Source organism: Netta rufina (genome assembly GCF_964035555.1).
Source record: "Netta rufina genome assembly, chromosome: 3".
Classification (NCBI taxonomy): Eukaryota; Metazoa; Chordata; class Aves; order Anseriformes; family Anatidae; genus Netta; species Netta rufina.
This window is the reverse complement of record NC_140125.1, coordinates 72,296,727-72,321,872: the sequence shown is the minus strand read 5'-3', so window position 1 is coordinate 72,321,872 and position 25,146 is coordinate 72,296,727. Positions and strand designations below refer to the sequence as shown.

The following is a 25,146-nucleotide window of genomic DNA, read 5'->3' as shown; positions in this document are numbered from 1 at the left end:
TTAATTAACATTTTTCCTTCACTTTTTGCCACATGCAATGCTTTTCCCTTCCATATATGCTTGAAAGAAGCACACGGACCATAAAATTTCACTGGATTAATGCAGGTTGGTGCAACCTGGTGCCACCTTCTCCTACATGAGGGAAGAGATGGCTTCTTCAGTGCTGCTCCAGCAGCCAACCTCGTGGGCTTTTGGAGGACAGTGGTGATGGAAAACAGTTATAACTTCTAGAAGAGTGTGTGGGGAAAAGCCACACCTCGGTTAAACGCTGATTTGCATTCCTGAGAACAGGATCTCCGTGGTGGTGATGGCAATACTACTCTGGATTACACAGCAGCCATACACATCTCATAACCACTTTTCAGTCATGCCGTATTATGTATGTGCTGTTGCATTGGATATGCTTCTTTTTTAAAAAAAAAAAAAAAGATTTTTATTAGATGTAGATTGTAGATTGCTTTGAGAAGCCATGGCATGCTATTAGGTAAAAGAATAAAAAGCAAAAGACGTTTGTTCCTTTCCTTTTAGCTTGCAACCTACTAGTAGGATGATAGTACAGCAGAAGCACCATGTCCACACTATTCGAGATGAGAGCTTATTTTTGGTAAATGATACTTTTCGTTTAGTTGAATCAGTCCTGCAAAGAAGCACAGGATGCAGATATTCCTTCTGCAAAAATGGAAGAAAATACAAGGTTAACAAGGGAATATTTGTTTCTGTTTGTTCATCTTATCAGTTACATTGAAAGCTTCCCTAAAAAGAGAAGATAATTCTGGGAGATTGACAGAAGAACTTCAGTTACACAAACCTTTTTTTTTTTTTTTTCTTTACATGAAATGGATGGAAGATCATGATTAAAAGGGAAAATTGTCTCAAGACAAGTTCTTCTTGCATTAGTACATTGTATGTTTACTACAGTGGTTTTAATAACACAATATAGTGCAGGGGTCAAACTCTTCTGTATATGTTCATAGCTGGTATTATATTGGAATATAATGAACATAATCCTGTAGGCATAGAAGTACTCCAGTTACTATATGATGAAAAAATGAAAGGCTTTGTGCTGGGTTATGGATTGTTGGCTTGAAGTAATTTAAGTCATCAGAATCTGACATTTTAATAACTTTGGATATACTTGGAATTATAAGTTATGTATCTTAGTTGTCATTTATACAGCTAACTTGAATTCCTCTGCTTGACTCACTGTCTAAAATGCTCTTCACCACACTTCAATTTAGCTCTGAAGGAGAATTCCTAAGTCCTAGGTTTTGTGTTTTTTTTTTTTTTTGTAGATTTTGAAGATGTTTGGTGAATTTGAAGTGGCACTGTTGACTAACAAAAAAATAATTCAGTGTTGTGTGGTTAGGTGTTACCTTATGTAAATGCTGCTATACCATTTTGGTATTATTTTATAGGAAGTATTCATTGACGTTTTGTATCTTACTCCTCCTGTAAGCATAATAGGTTGGATGAGATGAGAACACCAGCATAATAGGTTGGTTGGATGAGAACACCAGTGCTACAAAATCACTGTCACATCTTATTAAGAAATGGCGAATTTAAGTTAAAAACACTAGGATATTGGGATTATCTTCATACATAGCATTTAAAAGAAAGAGGGTTTATCCTAATAGATGACTGCACACTGGAACCCTTATCAAGGACAGTATATTCTACTACATTTTAGTAGTAAAGTCAGTAGATGAAACAAGCCAAGAATTAAAACGTCTGTCCTCACTTTTATAGCCTGGAAGACGCATTTCCATTAAATCATGACATTGTCAGTCAAGTCTCTAGATGGCATTAACAGTGTTCTCAGATAAACAGTCACCAGTCAGAAGACTGAGTACACTGTTTTTGTTCTTTTATCGGAATAGGCTCTGCGGAGTCAATTCTAAAAAGGTCAATAAGGGGAGCTAATTAAACTTCACTTGTGGAGAATTTGCACCAGGGTTGACATTTTCTATATACAGTCTATTAACATTTACAAGTTCTTATTTTTAGATTTCTGACTTATCTATAACTTTCAGGTGCACCCTTGACAGTTGAATTATCATTTTCAATCATTAAATCTAGAGGACGAGGATCTGATTACTTGACTACAGACTTCGGTTTGATCTCAAGTTCTGCTTCGTGAACAGAACTAGTAGTTACTGGTGTCTTTCAACTCAGCATTGCGTCCTTCCAGACCTTGCCATAGGGAAGGAGTAAGATTGCCTGCAGGATTTGCTTTTCCAAGCAGTCGTTTCAGTACGTGAAGATGGAGGAGTTCTCATGAATGGATCCTACTGTACGTATTTACAGTGGTTGAGGATGTGGAATACTTTTGCTTACGGACATCATGCGTTGTATTTTTGCTCTGTGTAACTTGTTGAAACCTTATGGTCTTGCCTATACAGGCTGTCCGAAATTTGGAGTTTCTGTCAAAGAAAGTGTGTTGGGTTGCCTGCTGAGGGTGCGCGGCAGGACAGTGCCTGGCCTGCTGACACAGTGAAGCTCCTCTACGTTTGCTTTTGAAGTGGAGCCCGTTTGAAGTGAGCACGTGTGTGAAGAACATATTTTGCTAAAATTTTGAGAAGTTGTGATAGTAAGCATAAAATCTGGAAGGAAGTTTCACAGCATCACAGTGTGGCTGAGGTGGGCAGGGACCTCTGGAGGCCTTTGCCTAACGCAGCCGAGAGTCCTGTTAGCAGGTTGCTGGTTTTATAGTGTTAGTGGCCTGTAATTAAAGTTGTACTTCAATACTTTTTAATATTGTGCTGGCTGAACTGAAAGCTTACCTCTCAGATTGGACAGAAGAGTTGGGCTAAGCCTCACTAAATATTAATGGCCTTTTTTCATCCCTGGCTATTGCAGGTTTATCTGAAAGGCTATCCACATTAAAGATTATCCAGGTTATAAACTACAGTATGTGTGCACTTGGTGTTTTGTTTGTTTGTTCATTTTGTTTTATTTTTCTTTGGAGAGATTGAGTAATATTTGTAGTGGATCCATACTTTCATCTCTACGTAGAGACCTCTTCTGAGGTTTGGCTATTAAGGAGAAGCTTAGATGGGCAGGAATGCGTATACAGACCATTTTTCAGCATTATGTCTTGCCTCTGGGTTAGACTGTGTTACGTCTGGAGATTTTTGTATGATTTCTACTTTATTTTTTCCAATAGAGCAAGTGTTTTCAGTTTCCTGATCGCAAGCAGGGTTGCATGCCTCTGCTCAAAGTTGTGATGAGAAGGAAGACTTTTGTGATTATTTATTATTATTATTGGGGAGCGAGTAGCCAGAATAGAGGGGGATGGAAAAAAAAAAAAGAAACAGATACTGCTTTTTTTTTTTTTTTCTTTTTCAGGGAGAACCCAATTTCTTTATTTTCTGCCTTTTCTTTATTTCAGATTGCTGACATTTCACCACAAAACACTAATCGTGTTTCATTTTAGAAACCTCAAGATCCGCTGTGGCTGACCTCGTGGGCAGAACGGAGACATTTGAGCACAAACACAGAGGCACCAAAAAGTTCTAGCATTCTACCCGACTGCTTCGTAGTCTGGTGAAGAGAGAAAACGAAATCTCTGAAATTTGTTTGGAATGGCATCTAACAATGCTAAAACAGTATTTGCCAACTGGCAAGAGCAAAGTTGATAGGTAAAGAAAAATTGTTGAAAACACTGCATTATAATCGTAGTGGTACCGTTTTTTTTTTTTAAAAGCAGCTCTAATATATAATTCCAATGACATGCTTTTAAGATATCTGTACATTTTTCATTTACATTTTGACATTTAAATTTACATCATTTCATGATCCTGTAATTTTACAGCTCATCTTACAGAGGCTTTTTTTCAATGGCAAATGGAAATCACAGATGAAGTGCACTTAACTCGAGTAAGGAAGGAAAAATGTTTAGTGGGATAGGGAAAAAAATGTAGCATACAAACATATTCCTTGGCTGCAAACTTGTATGTGCAAATTAGGCTCACTTATGAGAACGACCTTTTCCTTTTTTTCTTGTGCTAACAAATCCCAAGGAAAGTGCATATGGTTCCTCCAAGTATTAAAATGTATCCCGCTTTTGGCATGGTAGGGAACGCGTTTTGTTATACTCGAGAACTTGCCAGCACGCTACTGTAAAAATATAACTGGACTATTGGTTTTTTGGTGAAAGTTTAGCAAGTTTGCCAAAGTCCTTTGGCTGTGATCCAAAGTTATGATCCAAACTTAAGCTCCATCCTTCAAATGTAGGATAGTATAGGAGGAGGAAAAGTAGTTCCTTATGCTGTGTCTCTGTCATGCTCTCTCTGTTAATTTTTATTAAATATCTAGTTTTATTTTCGTGAGGTATCTTGAAGGCATTTTCTGCTGAAACGTTTGTCTTAAAGTTTTATTTTAGAAGACCAATGCTTACATAGCTATACGTTAGAAGTAATAAAAGCACTGCTACATGCAGTGTAGTGGTAAGGAAACATAATTTGAATGTGTGGTTTTGTTTGAACCAAAGGCAGCAGAATAGAAGAATAAATCAGGCTAGTGCTGATTTTGAATTTAAAACCTTGAGCATGCAATCGTAAGGTTTTTTTTTCCTCCCTGGACTGAAATTGTTCAGAGAGCTTTTCATTCATGATACCAAACTCAAGCTGGTTGTTTAACTATACTGAGGATCTGCTTTCTCCTGATACTTACTCATATTTACTTACAGAAAAATTTGTAGTTGCAGGTCATAAGCAGAATGTAGTTTAGCATAATTGTGGTGGTTAATCAATGTTATGTTATGCCACATCAAGAAATGTATATATACATGGTTTTTGTTTTTTTTGTTTGTTTGTCACCTCTCCCCCCCCCCCCCCACTGTCTCATGTCAACTAAGTGAGGTCAGGCTTAGTTGGTGTTGAGCTAAAGTAACAGCTGGAAAACAACTAGTGTGGTGCAAACCAGTGTTAACAGGTAGGTAGGGCCTTATTTTCTGCAAGTCAGCACTCTAATAATGTTAACAAAGCATAATTTGTGAAAAACTTCCATAGAAACTGCTATACATGGGCTGAAAGTTTAACAAAGATCCTGAAATCTGGGATTTGATTTTCATGTAACTCTTTCTACAGATGAGATGTAGCGCTGCCAGTTCCGTGCAAGAGTTGTGGCAGGTTTTCTGGAGCATTTGTAACCCCTTTAAGATAAAATAATGGAATACTGGAAATAAATGTAGTCTTGTCATAATTGTGTTTGATTTTTATTCTTTTGCAATGTCAGTACACTTGTGTGGACAAGAAGCCTGGGAGTAGTCAACTTTTTTCCGTGAGTTGTATCTTTACATGGATCTCTTTCACCATTGTAGTAGTAGCTTACTTTTAATATAACTAAAGAATATTGGAAGTAAATTTAGAATAACTTTCAGAAGCATTTAGTATCTTTTGTTGGTAAGGTGTTGTTGGTTTGGATAATATCACATGGCGTGTATGAAAGATACATCTTGTGGCTCTTCCTTCCGAGCCAATTAGATTTTTTTTCCTAAGATAAGAATTCAGATATTTTTATCACAGTTGGGTTGTAGTATTAAGCAGAAACATTCTTTCAGATCTTTAAAGAAGAAGAGGATATTCTTCAAAATAAGCAGCTCTTTCTTATAGCAATTTGAGTCCACGCTTTTTATGCAAGACAAATTCTATCACTTGCTGAAGATAAGCTCCTGCTGAAAATCCCAATTCTGTTCTGCATTGATGTCAATGGGAACTTTGTGTTGTTTAGAGCTACATAGCAAAATGTGTGTCAGGTTTTAAGAAAATTCCGGGTATGATTAGGTAAACTACATATTTTTTTTTATAAATCATGTAAAAATGTCAGTTATCTTCCTGCAAATCACAGCCAGAAATTTGTCTTCGTTCTCACTCCACCTTTTGCCTCAGCGAAGGTTTAAGATCAGGGCCGTGTCCCATTGTCAGAGCCGAGCCTTTCTTTTTTATTTGCTTCTGTATCCCTTGGAGGCAGGATCAAATCAGCGACTTCAAATTTCGTTCTCTGTGACTTGTAATTATAGGGTAATTTTGCTTCTGGCAGCTTCACCTTTAGCTCTGTAGAGCTAAAGTTTTCCCTAGGTGATGGACCTTGGAAAAATCTTGATTTTTCAGGTTGCCTGAAGAAGATTCTTCTATTTCACCGTTCCTCTTAGGATATTTGTCTTGAAAGTTTTTCCAAGGCTGCCTGACTCTGTGGTGAATAGGTTTTCCTTGTACTGCAGGCACCTGAAGTGGTAAATAGGCTTCTTTAAAGCGAAGTGACAAGTCTGGCATGTCATTCATTTTTTCATTTTTCTTTTCATTCTTGATTCTACTCCAAGAATAATTATTTAGTGAGGTGCCCTCCTTTTTGGCAGTTGTGGAGTGGCTCTTTTTCCACTCTGTTAGCAGTGCTGCTTTCTGCATGTTTGCCATGCAGTCGAGGTCACTCCAGCAGAGAGAAATGAGGTTCCTGCTTTGCATTCCTGTCTTGTTCCTTCTTGCCAGCTTTTCTCTCATGGACTCCAGTAATTCCTCCAGACTCTGGCACCAGGCAGTCCAGGAAAATTTGAGGTGCTCAGTCCCACTGATGCCTTTCCTGAATAACTACAGAACTTCAGTGCAGAAGCTCCATCTCTTCTTTATTTGTGTTGGTATACTGCTTTGAAATTGTGGTCCATCTTCTCGTGTCATGTCTTACGTAAATAAAACAACCAGTGTGAAGGCTAGGTTGTCTTGTCTCTTCCACGAGAAGCCTAGAATCCTTTTGAATGACACAAAACACATTTTTGCCCTTCACTCCCTTTGCTGCTTCCAATTTGATGTTTTTGTACACTCAGCAAAGTGAAGGTTTAAGCCCTTCACAAAATGATTGTTCTGGTTTGCTACCCCATTTAAAAGGGCTTTGTGAAATTGTTTGTGAAATTGAAATCTTATTAATTTGGAGTGCTCTGTAGCTTTAGTTGCATTTTCATATTCTACTTAAATACATTTTTTTCTTCTGCAAGACGAGGCCACGCTTGGAATTGCAGAACAGTTAGGGTTGGAAGGGGCCTTAAAGCCCACCCAGTCCCACCCCACCAGCCCAGGTTGCCCAAAGCCCCATCCAGCCTGGCCTTGAGCACCTCCAGGGATGGAGCATCCACAGCTTCTCTGGGCAGCCTGTGCCAGGGCCTCACCGCCCTCTGAGTGAAGAATTTCTTCCAAATATCTAATCTAAATCTCAGCTCTTAGTTTAAAGCCATTCCCCCTTGTCCTATCGCCGCACTCCATGAGGAAGAGTCCCTCCCCAGCTTTCCTGTAGGCCTCTACAATTAACAAATAAATTCTTTTAACTAAATGGCATGGTCCTCTTTTTTAATCTGTGCCCATTGCTTCGTGTCCTTTCACTTCTCACAGCTACGAGCTTGTCTTTTTTTATTCCTTCCCACCACTTAGGCACATTGATTTTCCCCTAAGCCTTCTTGAAGCTAAGCAACCCCAGCTCTCTGTGCCAAATGTATTCACACCTTCAGTAGTTCTATACTTTTTAAAATTGTGTTATTGGTTGTTCTATGAATTCAAGGGGTTGGAGTTCTATAGGGATTTTTGTTGACTCTCAAGCTTATTAGTGATAACTGCTGGTAGCAGATTAGACGAGAGTGGATCTAGAAATTTTAAATCAGAGTAAAGACGAGACAACTCTTCAGGTACTGCATTGAGGTCCTTGAGATGCTACTGCTTAATAAAACAAAACAAAAACCATTAGACTTCACAAATTCTATTTATTTACTTAACTGTTTTACGGGAATTTCCCATGCAAATGCTGATTGAAATTTCTGATTAATTTCAGTGGGAGTTGGATCAAAGTTGTTTTTTTTTTTTTTTTTTAGTAATGTGTTGATAAAGTAATTTGTAATCTGGTTACAATACAGGTAATATCCATTCTTATCCATTTCAGATCAAAATAAGTTGGGCTCCTGAAATGGTCAGTAAACCTAATGGGGTTCTGCATCTGCCTTTCTTCCTTTTTTCCTTTTATTTATTTATATATTTTTTGAGTTATGGCATGAGCCATACTACCCAGCTAAAACACAGGAGGAATGCAATGGCGAGGATCTGTGAGCATGCAGTGCTGGTAGCTCCTGCTTCAGGCTTCTCCAGAGAGGTACCAAATCAAATGCAATGCCAAATTGAATTCTCTCGATAGTTGCAGCCATCTATAAAACAAGAACACTTGTATGTTGCATACCAGAGCTACAACTGAAAGATTAAAGTGTAAAGTTGTTTTTTTTTTTTTTTATTTCACAAATACAAAATCATCTGCAAGAGCAACCTCCTATTGTGACATAATGAAGGTGAGTTTACAGTTTGCTGTGTTTTCTCTGAACAATTCCAAGTGTAATAAAAACAAGAACATAATTCTAAAGCACACTTTAATACCAGTGGGTGTAAATACCGTCACGCTGTTATTTCCTGTTCAAATTCATTATTTTAATCCCTGTCAGATTCATATTTGTGGTAGTAATGTACCCTGCATGGCAAGTGCTGAGAAAACATTTATAAAAAGCATTGCCAAAGAAGTCTGACTGTATAGACTACAGTGACTTTACTGTTGTGGATCTTCCTGTGTTTATGGAAAAAAGAGCACTAGTTAAGCATGTCTGACTTGTAGATTTTGTTGCTCAAATACCCAAGCTACTTAATAACTCTAATGCATTAGATAGAGCAGTACAGCACTTCTATTGATATGCTGGCAAAGAAGCAAACATGACCGGTCTTTACCATCTGTTTATAATGCTATATAAAGAAGACCTTACTGGTTGCCACGGAAACCAGCATTTCCAAAACCACAAGTGTTTGCTTAAATTCTCAAGCCTTCTAAAGTCTTGTCTTTTTCTGAAGGAGAAAGAATAGAAAATCTCTCTAAAGTTTTCCAGTGTGTTTTTTTTTCCTAACATTTCCTTCACTGTAAAATGCTTTCAGCATTTTTGCACTGTATCTTGTTTCATTACTTCATAAATGTAAAGCATGCGTTTGTAACTTAATGAGCTTATTTGATGCTTTGCTATGATCCAGGAAAAGGAGGCAGATATTTGTTGTGCTTATCTTTGTAAAGGGAGGTTTTCCTATTCAGGCAAACTAGCCTGATGGTGATGTTGACATACTGGAGTGAAACCTATGGCATTTGGGTTGAGTCAAATTTGAAAAAAAATCTTGACTAGGTTAAAGACAACAGCAACAACAAAAACATATTAATCAGTTATCGCAATCATCCACCTCAGTCTCACTGACAAGTGACTCTCTGGTATCAGGAACCTAGAGAAAAACATAAAATTAAGATAATACTGGTAAGAGGTATGGTCTAGACTTGTCTGTATTCTTCACTGTTGGCTTAAAATTGATTTTTAGTTAAAATAAGCCATTGAGAAGCCCTTGATGTGTGTTATTTGGAAATAATACACATTTGTTATAGTATCTGTGTTTATGGACAAAAGTATTTATATTTACTTATATTTATAAAAATAGTGTTTATATTTACTCTTACTTGTAACTGTGTGTGCATATTGCTGCCCTGCATTCTGTCATAATTATCCACAGTGTTTTAAGTCATTTGTGCTGCTGTTTTTGTCATACACCCACCCACCCAGTTCATGAAGGGCTTCTGCTGTGTGTGACCATTTAACTTCAGTAGGTTGTGACAAATGTGAACTCCTTAGAATTCGTACTGCAGTTGGGTTATTGGTGCTGGTTGGTTTTCAACCACTTAAAACAACTTTTTTTTTTTCTCTTTTTATTTAAAAGGAAGATCTGAATTTACAGGATTCTTGCTGTGTTTGGATTAAGCTACTTGGATTAGGTGAAAAAAACGCATTGAAGCAGAGAACTTGAGCCTCACGTAAAGAGCTGTCAGTGTTTGTAGGGAATACCTATTTGCAACCACCTGAATATGCTGAAGATGAGTTAAGCTGTTATTTAGAAATACTGTTGAGCACAAAAGGTTAATAGAGCTTTTTGAATCATTCTATAATGACAAGGCATATCCTAACATTTTTGCCTTTTTATATTTCAATACATTTGTAAAACATACTGTAAGCATTTTCATCATGAGGTAATGGCCAGGAGTTGACCTATTTCATTGTCGCATTTTCCTAGTAGAGTTTATTTAATGCAAAATACACTTTTCTGACAGGCTTTACAATTGCAATATTGCTGAAATGACACTGGACCTGTAGAGGTGTCTGAATTCATTAGCCTTGTGAAGCTAATCACATCTCTGTCACTCACAGCACTCTTCCAAAATATTTGTCATTCCTTTCACTGAGCAGAATATTCTTGCATCTGCGAGCCTCTTTTCAAAGAGGTAACCTTGTGCTTGTGTAGACCTGTTGATATTGGTTGACGGCGGTGTGCTAGACCTCCCACAAAGTTTAAATAAAGTAAATATTGATGGAGAAATCAGACACACAAAAATTAGGCTTCTGTCTAAGTATTTGTGGTTAGAAAAATAAGGGCGCCAGATCTGCAAGCTACTGCTGGTCAGAGTAATTGCACTCAGACACTGACTGCATTTGTAGGTATTAGCTTGCCTGTTATCCACGTCACATTCCAAGATCAAGTCAAACACCGACTAGGAAAAGCAGCAGAGATTGGCAGTAGGTTTAAAAATATGCATTCTTCTGTGGCGTCTTCAGTGTCATCCTTAAGGTAGTCCTTCTGCCCTGCCTCTAACTAATATCTGATGGGGTAAGGATAGTATTATCAAAAAGCTGAATAAAACTCTTCTCTGAATAAACCATGTCTTTGAGATAAAGTATGATTATAGCTGCCTATTCATTTTATAGTGGTTATTTTTTTTTCCCAGTGTCTTTCATGGAACTGTTCCAGCTAGAAAAGACCTCTAAGGTCCCTCTAAGATCATCCAGTCCAACCTTTAACGCAGTATTAAAGTCCACCTCTAAGATGATTGTAAAGTACAGTAAGGTCTCCCCTGAACCTCCTCTTCCCCAGGCTAAACAACCCCAGCTCCCTCAGCTGTTCCTCATAAGACTTGTTCTATAGGAGGCTGTTTACAGACCTTAAATGACCATGCAACCTAAAGCCAGCTCTGTTGAAACTTCAGTTAATTTGTTGTCGAGTGTTTTCACTCATGTAAAATAAATAAATAACAAGCTGGTTGTCCTCTTCTTACCCAGTGAACCTCTTTCCTCCTGTTTCTCAGCTGCTCATAAATTTTGCAGAAAACTGGGAGTCCAGAGCAGCTTTTTTGTTTTTGCCCCTTTTTAAAAAGTTAATTAACAACTCCTCCCATTGATCTTAGGGGATAATCTATTGTAAAAATACCTCGAAAATTAAAAAAAGTATGCAAGTATATATGATTCATATAACCACCGCCTTTGGGAAGCCTGGTTAGTGTAGTTGCAGGGGATGGTAGGCTGATCCTGATGTCTAAGTGAGGTTCTTCAGGCTCCAGGGAGAAAATTTCTTTTAAGATTTCAAAGGCAGTGTTAGGTTCTAGGAGCCATAAATGGTGAAGTGCAGTACGCTGCCAAGTGGCCAGGGCCAAGTATTTGCTTTGCACTTGCCCCCAAACCTGTTGTTTTTAAAACTTGATCTTTATGATGGTAGTTTATTTTTGTGAGGTCTTACGCAATCTGAATCTCCACAAATGTATTTAGTCTTTCTGATTCTCTTAGTTCTTTTTAGAAGGATCTATCTTCTGTGATCATTGCTATGTTTAAAAGGTTGTTGGAATTTTCTTTTTGAGAGAACTGTGGTATTTGGGATATGTATCGAAGCTAGGAGAAAGAGCTATATGAAGCAAATCCGGAAAGGGATTGGTCTCCTGATCTTGAAGGGTACTCTGATTTTTTTCTAGAAGTCCTTCATAATTAATGTCTCCAGATTTTCTCTCGAGATGAATTAGTTCAGGAAAGATGCGGTTCACCCCAAGTTCCGTGCTTTTTCCTACTAGCTGTTTCCTACTCTCAGGGAGTCTCTCAGGTCAGGAGGGACTTTGGGAGCTTTTCTCCAGGCCGCGCAGGCCCAGGGCTGCGCCATTCCTCACAGGGCAAGGGCCCTAGCCCCTGCCTGGCTTGCCCTGTGCTGAATTCCTTCCAGCTTGTCACTGTTTCTCCTGTACTGGCTGCAGAATTACAGGCACGGCCTAATGAGGGCTGAACAAAGGCGAATAATTGCCTCCCTTCACCTGGTGGCTACGTTTCTGTTGGTGCAGCCCTGAGCACGCTGCTGGCTCATGATGATCTGCTGGGACCTTCTCAGCAGAGCTGCCTCACGTTCAGTCAGCAATGCACGGGGCTGGAGTCCGTCCCAGCTGCAGGACTGCATTCATCCTTGTTAAATTTAAGAAGGGTACTTAGGTCTCTAAGGTTCTTAACATCTAGATTTTGAATTCACGTTCATGTATACTTCTGCAACCTTCTCCCTTCTGTATTTGCTTTGCGAAGAACGTCATTAATATTTTTAAAACACAACGTGTCTGGATTTTGGGGTAGATCCTGACATCTGAGACACTTAAATGCCTAAATTTAATAAAAGTCATACCTTAAATATATATATTGAGTGATCTTTAGTCTCTTTCCATGGCTGATACCTGAAGAGATGTTCAGTTGTCCAAGCCCAGGAGCAAGCTTCTGAAGCTCGTGTGTCTTCATCTGCAGCCTCCAGTGGGTCAGCTGTGCTCAAAGCAAGTAGCATGACAAGGCTGATCCCCTTCTAGCCTTAGATGTTGCAATAAATGAGTATTTTTAATGTCTGAAGATCGTTGTGCAGAGGGGTGTTTAATCCATACGTGAAACTTCAGTAGCTGGTGACAATAAGTCACGATAGGCTGCTGTTAACATACACGGAGTATATAATGTTCTGAATAATGTATGCGTGTTTGTGTGTGATCTTATGGTCATAGTGAATCATATGACTCAGATAAGTGCATCTATAACACAGCGGTTTAACATCTGTTTAAAAAATGAGTATGTCAAGAGAGTTTTCTCTTATTTACTTCTGACAAGTCATTAATAAAGCAAATCGGATAAAAGCCCCGAGGCCGGTAGAACTCGTGCATTTCTAATAAAGCAGCCAGCAGTCTCACCAAACAGCTCTGTGGCTTACCTCTAGCACTAGATACAGCATCAGCAGTTATAATTAATTTTGAAAAAATGTTTTTTTCAAATCTACTTGCACCTGTAACCATGAGTACATCCCCATAACCTCTCCACGTTGAACAAAATAGGTGTTACTTTCCTTAGATGCTACAGATTTAAAACTGTGTTTATAGTGTCACACCTGGGATTGTCAGGTAGGATTCAGATGTTTCTTTTTCAGAGCAGTATTTATTTCAGCCTAAAACTACCCTGTGTTTTCAAAAGCATTATCCTAGGCTTATGAATCAGCAGCATCGTTTATTTTGGTTGCGTTACAGACTTTTCCCAGGTGCTTTTTATTAGGACCGCGTGAACAGGTGATGCTTTCTTCAACAGAAGAATTTTGCTTTTGTTCAACGTTGGAAGTGGGGGAGGCTCAGCACCTGGTATCTTTCCCTGTTTTTCACTACGCAGAGCTCGCGTGTGACCCAAACCAAACTGATTGATTCTGTCCGTGGGGCACTACCAAGAAAATGTCTGGAGAGGAAGGGCAAGGTGAGAGCACAGCACTTTGCTCACTTCAGCCTCAAGCCAAGCTGGCCAGTGGTTGGAGTACCTATGCAATGGGAGAGGGACATCCTGGTGGCCTGCTGGGACAGCTGACAGTAGGGCTACAAACCGAGCATCCCGTGCCTTTGTTGGTAACGGGCAGAAATTTGGGAAACAGCAAAAACACATGACTAAGCATTTAACAACCTTCCTTTTGACCCCCATAAAATTCCTTATGTCTGTTTTGATTGATTTTTTTTTTTTTAATAGCCCTAGTGGTTAAATTGGAGCTAGCTCTACTCCACATAGATATGCTTTCTTCTGCTACACCCACCTTCACAGTCAGTTGACTTTCTAGTTGCTGTGTTGTTGGGTTTTTCGCTTCCCATCTTTCACCTGTGTCCATCTCTTCTTTACAGTAATTGTTGTATTTGCCATGTTTCTTCTCTATTGCTTGAATCCTGAGTTTAATGAAAAAATAAGAACATTAGCTGTTCTTACTAGAACTGCTATTAGTGCAAAAAATTTTAAATCCTCACAGTATTTGATTGCTCAAAAATAGGAACGGTGCATGCAATAAATGCTCTATTTGTTTATTTATTGATGGAAGTGTGAATTACTACTAGAGTTAAACCTGACAATTATTTGAGGCTGATATTTTAATGGCAAAGTCTACTGAAATGGCTGCACATGTGGAAAAATACACAAAGCATTAAGTGAAATGCTCATGTTTGCTTGATTTATTCTCTGCGGCAGACGGACCCTGGTAGTAGGAGGTGTAATTTGCAGCACATTAGCTATTAGCCAGTGTCATTGCTTGAGTGGGTGGTGTGAGCCTCTTGTGTCTGCACAGTGGCACACTGCGCATGTTTCGGGGCTGGGCTCTTCTCCCCTGTGCTGTGAGATTAATTTTTTGGGAGCGGTGTTCTGTATTTAAAACTGTGAATCTGTCAGTTTTCAGATGGGTTATTCTGTCACACGGGTACCATCTAGAGTAAATGCTTTCCCCTCTCCTCCCCCTGAAATGCTTCATGTTTAGCAAAACCAGGTAGTCACAGTGTTGGACTTACCTGCCTTTTTTTGGCATCCGGTCTCCTGAGGATGAAGTATGGTATTTGCAAGGTACCCAGCCTGTAAGAAAATTACCCTCATGTTTCTTCGAGGGTACCCTGTGCATGTACTTGCGGTGATCAGCAGAGGTTTTCCAGGAGAGTCTCAGCTTGATGCATCTTTTTTTTTGTGTGCACAATTTCACTCGAGTTGCTTTTAGTTCACTTTTTTTCCCTAGAGGCACCTGTCTCCTGCCACATACCCATCAAGACTAATTGCACCATCTGGAAGACTTTTGCGTAGCTGCTACTTGTGCAGAACATCTCTTGGGAGCTTAATTCTGAATGTGAATGTGACCCCTGGAGCCATGTCAAGTAGCTGCAGTAGTTTCCAGCCTCTAAAGGATGATCACCGTAGGCTTTATTTGTTTCAAGTCTAACGCGGTTTGCTTTAGTATGGGTACGTTACATGGCAGGAACACAACTTCAGTCCCGTTTTGAAGGGAATTAGACTTTGAATATGGGTTTGGATATATATCCAAACCTATATGGTTTGGATATAAGCTATGTGACTAGGTGTATAAATGATAGACGCATTGCACCTTATTATTATACCATTTACTTTTTCTGTTCTGTTCTTCCCCACCACATCTGCACTTCTCGTTAGTGATGTCCCGCTAATAATGCGAGGTGTCCTGACAAACGGGGCTGCAGCTCTGAAACAACCGGGTTCCTTATTGCTATGAATCTCTTCACGTGTTTTCAGCACAGGTCACTTTCTGCTCTTCCTTACCGAGGCTTGGTTCAGGTGAAAGCACTGCAGTGCTTCGTTTCCACCAGTAGCTATTTGGGCAGCGGCTTATTTAAAGGTCAGCACTTAAAAATCTTGCAGGGGACAGCTTTCTTCCCTGCTTTCTGTAATAACACGTCTGTTGGAAAGCTGTAGAGCACTGAGCATGAATAAATGAAGCATTCCAGCTTTATAAAAGTATCAGCATAATTTGTTTTATATATATACACGTATATATTTTAAAAGTGCCACTCACTTCTCATGCAATCCTGCACTTAGTAAGTAAGGCACTCCAGTTTTACCAGGGGATGTATGTAGACTTTTTCTTTTTCCTAAAGCCATTTTTCTTTGAAAAATGATAGAATTGTAAAAAAAAAAAAATAATAAAAAAAAATAAAAAAAAAAATTGAGGAAATATGAGGACTCTATTTGTATTCAGTTGCATCATCCGTGTAACTTGTTTGCCTGTGAGTAATGTGGTCAGCTGGAGTTCAGACTGGAGAAGTACTTACACCACCACAAACTATCCCGAATTCTAACTACAGGATATACATGTGTATACATTACATTATGTGTATTTTCTGTTTTTTTCTTTTCTTGCATAGTTTAATGTTTGTTGTGGCTCCAGTTTTGGAAATGTGCAGAATTTTAGATGTTTGACTGTCTTGGGTGTGTTCTGTTAACTATCTATTGGAATATGGTAAGAAAAGCAATTTGTCCATGTGCTTGGCAAGAGTTAAGGTACGTAAGGTGTGAATTCCCAGGATGCTAAAGGCATCCAGGATGCTAAACCCCTCGCTGCACGGACCCGGTGAGCAGGGCAGAGCTGCACACTGCAGCACCGTGCTGCCTGTTCTCGGGAGCCGCGCTGAGCCGCGTGAGCTCTCCTGGCTTTGAATGGTTGGGAAGCTCTGCGTGAGTGGTGTACAAAAACGAAATCATTGTCTGCTCCGGGAAGTTGTACAGCATCTGCCTTTCACCAGCTGTTCTGCTGCTGCAGTCACATTTTTTTTTTTTTTTTTTTTTTTTAATGATCTTTGGGGAGGGAAGGACCGGAGCCGATGACTTTGCAACGTGGCTGCTCCTCGGGAGGTGTTGTGGAGTCTCTCATGCTAAACACTAAAGCCCCTGCTGAATTTTGTCTGGCACTGAACTATTGATTACCCATGTTCTCCCAGTTTTCTGAAACATTATGATTAGTTTATTTCATGATAGCAAGCAAGGCAGTGGGTTAATTGCTATTTTCATTTCACTGCTCTGTTAAGAGGCTAATATGTAATTTATTGCAGATTAAGACCGGTGGCTAGCGCGTGCTTCTGGCTAAGTTTCAGCTTTGCCCATAAATGTTTGCTGTCCGGTTGGTTCCTAAGACTTAGCTGAACCAAACTCTGGCCACCTTAAGCCATAAACACCTGCTTTCTCTGTTGGAAATGTGGCTGAAGTCGACGCCTTCCCTCACACCATCCTGGTGCGTGTTGCAGTGAGCATGGTGGCATGGAGCTGGCCGGGCTCCTTCAGCCAGCTGTAAGGTGTGGGCAGGTTAGAAGGACACAGAACGAAAAGCCATGCCCTGGCTTGGCTAGCTAGACCCAACCAGGGCTAGAAATGTTGTGGGTTGTGGTAGGAAGGCATACTGTCCTCCTCTTTCATTGATCATTTCATTGATCATCCTTTGTAGGATGTGGCTGCATGGAGAATGCCTTCGTGAGCCCGACGCTTCTCCAAGGGAGCGGTGCTGGTCTGGAGCTAAGACAATGCCAAGCTGTGCAGCACTGCCCAGCACGGGTGGACCCTCTTGTTCTCCTCTGAGAGCTTCTGCAGGCACCTGGGTTGCTTTGGTCCTTTCCCCAGGGCTGTGGGAGTAGTTGTGAAGGCTCAACAGAAGAACTCGACCGGTTATTTGTAGTAGTATTTAAATAGTATTTAAATTATGACTTTAAAAAATGTTTTTATGTCTGCATAAATGAAATAGAAGATATTCTTGCATTGCAAAGTGGTATAAACATAATGGAAAAAAACATCCAAATGAAACTGTAGGTTGCATCCACTGTTTTTCCATGTTACTCAAATGTACTTCCAAGGTAGATCACCGATCCTTTCAGGTAGTTGACTTAAAGACAGGTTTGTTTTGATCTCCTTCGGTGATTAGGGTTAAAATTATATACTGGAACAAAATGGGTTGAAGTGCTTCGTAATCTGCGATGTAGTTCTCATTTGCTTAGCAAATGTTTAAATATTGGAGGTAAGAGCTCTTATTAGAAATGAGTTTGCAGATTTAATAGCATCTGGAATATATTATCCTCTCTTGTAGCTATTTAGCCTTATTGATGATCGTAGGAAGTAGAAAGCAACTTCGACAAGGACAGGAAGAATACAATTTGAGACGCTGCTGTCAAAAGGAAAGCAAAGCTTACTTTAAAATAAACTAACTTCTGAGCTGGTGCATCTAAGTGGTCACTTAGAATCGCTTTCAGCAGATGTTTTTGCGGGCAGAGAGAACAGGCTTCCTTCTGACCCCAAATCTGAAGGTGCATCATTTGAAACAGCTCCTTTGTTTAAAACAGCCTCTCTCTGGTTCATTTATCTTTTGCAATTTTAGCTTTTATTTCACTGTTTTCATCAGTTTCTGCAAAGTCTATTCCTGAAGTACTTAGACATGTTGTATGTATTGTGTCGTCTGGTCATAACCACTCTGATCTAAACACTTTTATTTCAACAGGTTATAGACTTTGGTTGTACTTTTCCAATTTTCCCTTTCTTCTCTTGAAGTGTGAGACTTCTTTTGGTTTTCCTGTACTTCAAAAAACAAACTGAAGGCTCTTATGTTTCTGATACAATATATCATTGAATTATTTTGAAATGCTCCTTTCATGACAGGACATGAAATGCAGGACATACGCTGCTGCTTGGAAATAAACAAGATTTAATCCTGATTGCTTACATTGCTCTTCAATATTAGTATTCCATTGTAAGTTATAGGTGAAGGATGACAAAAGATCATGATTAATAATTGCAGCGTATTTTCATGCAAATGTGAATCTTATAGACTTGATGAAATTGATAGCAGCCGGAGGTCTGAGTCTTTCTTTTCCACTTCTGTATAACCAGTGAAAATAGGTTGTAAAAAATGTGCTTTTTTTTCTTTCCCTTTTATGCAGGGGTTTTGTGTACGACAGCCGAAACAACTTACAGATGCGAGGTTTGGTCGTATTGCTCATTTCCAAAGCTGCTGGACCCAGCACAGCAGAACTCTCTTTCCAGCACAACATGGTCAGTGGGATTTATTCCAGGTAAGCAGTAAATTTCCTTAGCAAGATACACAAAGATGCATTCGATAGGCAACATCATGGTGACACCAGAGCATCTCAGTGGCCTGCTCAGTTGTTAAGGAAAATCAGTACTTAGCTGATTACAAATCTTTGTTCCTCTGGGTTATCATAAACTTGAGTGTTTCTGTTTTGAGTTACTCAGGAGTTATTTATGTATACCTACATACTGGAATTTCCAGAGTCAGATTGCCAGTCTTGTGGACTACCAGTTTGTTTCCCTGAGAAAATAATTTTCGCTGTCACCACTTTGAAGGATATTTTCCCCCAAAAGGGCAGTGTAGAATAAAATTTTTTTACCTACCACATGTCACAGCTGAATTACTGAGCCTGCCATTAAGGTTCCTCAGGCTCTTGCTGAGATAATCTAGTTTCATCAAGTTCCTAAATATTTTTTATGTATTTGAAGTCAGTTACTTAATGCTAGTAACAACAGTAATCAGAAATAGTGGTTGCTCTCATTTGTGTGTTTGACAGTTGTCTCCTCCACTGAAAAATAAGTGAATTTAATGAGTTCTGGTTGAAAAATTGCATAATTTCAATTTGTGAAGGCCTTGTGACAAATTGTGCATGCTGCTAGGTTGAGGGAACAGGCTGTCACACTTGCAGTTAACCGTGTTTCTGACCACTGTAGTGTGTTAAATGAGGATGCACAAACTTAGTGACACGTTTGTAGCCTGATTTGTTTTAGAAATGCAGGGATAGCGTCTTAAAATTGACAAGACCAAAACAAATAAAGGCCTTAAAAATATGTATGTAGTATCGTAAAGCAACAGAATAGAGAGGAAAATATATATGAATATAAAGGACAGAAATGACAATAAGCGAGAAAAAAAAAGACAAAGATATAAGAGGCTCGTTAAGGAGGGGCTGTGTTGTCCCCTTAGCCATTTAATTCCATTCTTGTTTGGTTTTGTCCTTAATGTCCCCTCAGGGTTGTAACATTTTCGTATTTATATGCAAATGATGCTGTAAGAGAGAGTAATTCTAGTTAGTTAATTATGGTACAGGAGGTATTGTAGTTGATTTTGTAAATGATTAAAAAAGTTTACCTTAAGCATGTCTCATAAAAGGAGAGAAAAAGCATTATGTTTTGATAACCAAGTTTCTGAGTATGATGATTCTCACCGTGGAGGTAACTTGTGAGCGGTTAAAGCTGCCACTGGGAAGGTGACTGGTGGAAGCGTTCATTAAGGAGCAAATAAGACCTTGAATTAATAATGAGCCAGTTGGTGTAAATGGACATCACTGGAGCTGTGCCAGTCCAACCAGCTGAAAATCTAGCCTAATAATCTAAGTTTGAGCAAGTCAATAGCCATTATAATATCTAGTTTAGAGTTACCAAGGTACTCCAGAAACGAAGCGGTTCTGAATATGCCCACACAGGTTCACTTAAGGTTCATTACTGCCTGTGAAAGTGATGACTGTGGAGTCATTAATTTAAATGAATTTTCAATGGCACTTTAGATCTGTAGTGTGATGTAAATACGGGCAAACTGATGCATGCTAGCAAAGTGCCAGCGCTTTGTTTCATTTCGTGCCGTGGTGAGCCAGGTCTTGCCTTCTGCTGAAGTCACCGTGGGCCTTGCATTTGACTTGGAACTCTTCTCTTTTTATAATGAGCTTGTGACTGGGTACTTCTCCAAATGCACTCTTAAATATCTGTCTTGTTTCTGATTATGATTTCTCTCTGGTTTTAGTTTTTCTTTTTTTTTTTTTTTCCTAGCTTTAGCTAAGAGAACCGACAGCTTGTAAAACAATGATCTTAAAGGGCCTTTGCAGTTGTTTTATATATTACAAATAACGTTTTACAAACTGCTTGCTCCTGAGTAAGAACCAAAGGAGTTTCTTTTCCCTTAGTATGTTCTTATTTCCTATCGTGGTTCCAGTCTAATTACACATGATGCATGTATTAAACCTGTATAGCAAAGTCTACCCCTCAGTGATACCCAGTGAAGAAATGTGCTTAATCCTTTATTGTTTATGCACTTCTCCAGCATCGGGAGTAGTTTTTGGAAATATACTCTTACAGATTTTCAGCAGCTGTAAACTATACAGCTCTTTTTTTTTTGTTGCCGTGCCATATAATTACTTCATCTTTAAATATAATATTTTGCTGGAAATATTATTTCTGGCGCTGTAACGAGCATCTTCATTGCCTGATACTTATGTGCTGTGAACGTTATATTGTGGACTATTAGCTGGGATATGGCTCACTTGATTTTAAAGTACTTAGTAGTGATTAATTAATTGCATTCCTGAAACCTGAGCATGAACTAAGTTGTTCCAGTGATTGCACCAGCCCAGTCTTTCTTTTCCCTCTGTTTGTGTTGGAATGGGCTCTTGTGCTCTCCTGAAATCTTCCATCCCATGGTGGACAGCCAGGTTACATCAGTCCTTTATATGTGGTACTACACTAAATGTACAGCCTGTGAACAGCAAGATGCAGTAGTACCACAGTTATTTAACACAGAAAACCACACACACAAAAGGACTTTTTATCTTGGGATGAGACATTCTGCATAACCTTTTTTCCCTATTTGATATCTTGAATCACAATATAAATGAGCAATACCATAACCATAATTAAAACATAAGGAATTGACTTGGGAATAAATAAAATTTTCTTTATCTTATTCTCCAAAACTCTAAATATGTCACTTTACAGGACTGTTGACCTAAATCTATAAAAATAGATTAGCTGGCTGCGTAGCTGGCACCTGTTTTTTCTTACTGGTACACAATGGAACAAAACTGATGCCTGCGACCAGAGAGCGAGCTTTTTCTAGAACAACGAGGATTGCAATTTGGGTAGTCACAGGAGCAGAGCTACTATAGTGATGTGATGCTGCCCATGGCCAGCACTGCCTCCAGGTTTGCTTGGCACTTCCCAGTTTGCAGATGTGGTCTGCTCACATTAAGCTGGGTGGGAATTGCGGTTCATTTTGCAGAAGGACATCATAGTAACTGCTGGTTACCTTATGAATCACGCTGAAGATAAGGAGGGAAGCGTTATAGATGTCTGCTTGGCTTGCTTTCCTCGGTACTGCCACCTCGCTGTCAGGATGCCAGCAGCCTGATTTTATTCCTATTGGCGGGGAAAGGAACACGACATTACCTCCAGCTCTGCACCAGTGCTCCCAAAAGAGGATGCGAAAGGGAAGTAGCATCATGATAAACAGCCTTATTTCAGCTGCTGGACAGATTTCCTGAAATCCAAACTTTCTGCTGGTCTCTTACCGTTTAGGTGAGTATTTCCTTGGCTACAGAGCCATGGCAAATGCAGTGAAGCTGTGCTCGCTGCAGGGCATGCAAGCAGTGTCATGTAAGGGTCGGGGTCATTGCCTGAACTCAACATGTAGTTTATCATGCTAATAGTATCAGAGAACACCTCAGATGTAATGTTGGAGCCTAGAGCTGTGAAGGAGCTTTGAGACCCATTTCCGAACTTGTGATTCTGCTAGAGCTGAACACTGCTCTCTGTTGCCTTCTTTCAGAGCAAATCTTACTTGGATGGTCAAGGATGCAGCTTGCTGGGCTTCTGCTGTGCTGCTGGAGGTTTTTAATTAACCAGGATCGTACGGTTTCTGAACACTTAACAGCTTTACGCTTCATAGCTGAGCTAGATTCTTACAACTGAAGATACCAAGATGGGCTTGTTCTCTCTCACTAAATACCCAAAGGGGTATCTTATGCTGCTCACGTCTGGCACTGCCAGACACGATTGGCTGGGGACTGAGGAATCTCCTTGGCTTTATATTGAGTAGCAGATTCCTCACGTAGCCTCTGTATTGCAGCTAGAAGTGCAAGTGATGCCAAGGAACGAACTTATGCCATTTCTTCAGGCCTCAATTTCCTTGGCTCTAATACAGCAAGTTATTTTCTTCTCTTTTCTTCTCTGTTTTTCAGCTTTTTCTTTTCTTCTTCCATGAGTGCCAGTTTCAGAAGCACCCTCCAGCACTGACACCCATTGCCTCATGGCTTCAGCTCTGCTGATTCCTTGGGACACAACAATGATTTTGGAACCAGCACTGATGCTTCCAACAAAAGAGCCCATTTGAAGTGGGAGTCAGCAGCAGATACTAATCCTTTTTATGGTGACTGGGTCCTTTGCTCATCAGGTTCCAGTAACAATCCTTACAATGTGCCCTAGGTACCTTTTTATGGACACGTGTGCTCATGCACATACACCTTTGTTGTTGTGGATATATCCAAGTCTTGTTGTCACCTCCTCTAAAGGAACATTGATTTGAAACTTACAGGTCTCTGAGAATGACCAGGTCTTGTCCAGAGTGTTCATTCATCCAGTGGTTGCTTTTCCCCTGGAAGTTTCTCTGGTTGCAGGAAGGTCAGGAGATCTACTGCTTTGTCCCTTTGCAGTTCCATGTAGCTTACTCCCAGCTTTTATTTGCTAGATATGGAAACAAAAACTTAGTAACTTCGGGTGGGCTATCCCTGTGTATTCACAGGGACACTGGGAATCTCTTCTGTTTCTCATAGATGACAGCTCACCATCTGCAGCTCTGTCCTTTCTCCAAAACCTGTGCCAGGGCACGCATAAGAGGTGATGCTGTGCTTGTTAGAGCAGTCTTTAATTGCTGCCTGCATGAAAGGCAATCAGGCTGCCTCCGGGGAACTGAAGCTGTGCGAATGGTGCTGCTTGGGCTCTTGCAGACTATAAAGGTAAATAAGGACTAGTGCAGCCCAAGGCGTAGAGGTTATGTGCTTATTACAGTATGTGTTTGAGATCCATGTTCTGCACAGATTTACCCAGATGGACATTGGGTTCTTGACTTCTCAATCTGTCCTGGGCTGCTGAACTGGGATTTTTATGGCTGAGGGGAAACCAAAATGACAATAACCTGGTTTGAATAATGAGTGTAACAGCACATGAGGTATGAGCACACCTTCTATGAAGATTGAGGAGAATATAAAGAGTGTTCCACTTAGAGTGATAAACAGAACAAATGCTTCATGTGGATGTGCTCCCTGGGCCCTGCCTTCCCTGAGAGCCCCAGTTACTGGCAGGCAGCCTCTGTCCTGCCCTTGTGAGTGCAGATGAGCAGCTGAGGGCTGCTGCTGCTGCTCTTAACTCGGGCTGTTAGGCTCCAGTTGAAGTAGATGACTACGAGAGTGAAGGATACCTGCTGCTTTAGGAAGAGGTAACAGTTACTCTGGCAAAAGGAGGATAACATAAATCAATATCCTATTAAGCAATAGCCCTATACAAAGAAACCAGATGGCCTTCCTTTCAAAGGAGGGAAAGGGAATGCAAGTCCATTACAAAGCCTCTTGGTTAATAAGCTGTGGCCAGCATTAGCAAATTTGGTGAAGGTGAGATGAGTTGTATTGTTACAATATAAGTGATACTGAGAGGTTTGCTTGACCTGTTCACTAATAAATTGTTAAGAAGCCTTCTTTTTACCTTGCACAGATGAGCTTTTAGTTTCCTATTAGAACCAATTTATCTGTGAACAAATTCTGTTTAAGTTTTATTGTCAAAGACAAAACTTGGATGAAATAAAATCAAAGAACCTCCATACAAATGATGAGTTTGGTACCTACAAAAATACAAAGCGCGTAAGAGTGTGACTTCTCACCTCATCTTCATCCCTTGCCCTTCTCTCAGTTTTTCTGTACTCTGAACTCAGGTATATTAACTTGGAAGATTGGATTTGAGTGTTTCTTACCTCCGTCTTTGGAAGTAATAAATGATGCCGAACTGTGGATTTCTGTCACAAGAAGAGTGCATCCAGAATTTCAAGTTTGTTTGCTTTTTTTTTTTTTTCATTGCTATTTGTCTGAGTCTATCAGTAATGGAAAACAAGATTAGATTTACCCTGGTGCAGTCCAGAGGGAGTGGCTGGGAACCAGAGTTTGGGAGACGTCAGGCTGCGTTACACCTGTCCCGATCAGCGGTGTAAATCACGATAGAACGAGTTCAAACAAAACAAAAAGCGAGAAATGAGAAAGATGCAGTAAGAGCAATAGCCCAAGTAGGAACTCAAAATCCTACAAGAGCAGGGCTTTTTGTCTTTTGTATGGTGTAAGTGTGCAACCTGGGAGTTTTAGTGCAGAAGAGCTGTTGCGCTTTAAATTCACACTGCCTTATTGCACGCAAGCCCTGGGTCTCAGCTGCAGATATTGCAGAGATTAATCTTATTAATGGAATTGCTAATTGGTGTTTGACTTCTAATTATAGTAACAATAGGCCATAACAATCAATCCTCACCTTTACTGGGGCACATTAGGTCTCTTCATCATAAAAATGATTTCCTTGGGGACTTCCTGGTCTTATTCCTATCTTCTGGAGGGCTGGCTTTCAGTGGAGATGCACTATCTGAGCTACCATGTGCTTTTGGAGCTTAGCTAATT

General features: G+C 39.8%; 1 protein-coding gene across 2 annotated transcripts in view; it reads left to right on the top strand.

The window, feature by feature from the left end:
- PDSS2 (decaprenyl diphosphate synthase subunit 2) overlaps positions 1 to 25,146 on the top strand; it is a 109,437-nt gene that overhangs the window by 24,076 nt on the left and 60,215 nt on the right. For both annotated transcript variants that reach the window (XR_014618331.1, XM_084284964.1), the window contains exon 2: positions 18,604 to 18,735. Coding sequence is in view for 1 of the 2 variants with exons in the window: in XM_084284964.1 (XP_084141090.1) it covers positions 18,604 to 18,735 (132 nt within the window). In the remaining variant the exon portion in view is untranslated. The remainder of the gene's footprint in view (positions 1 to 18,603; positions 18,736 to 25,146) is intronic.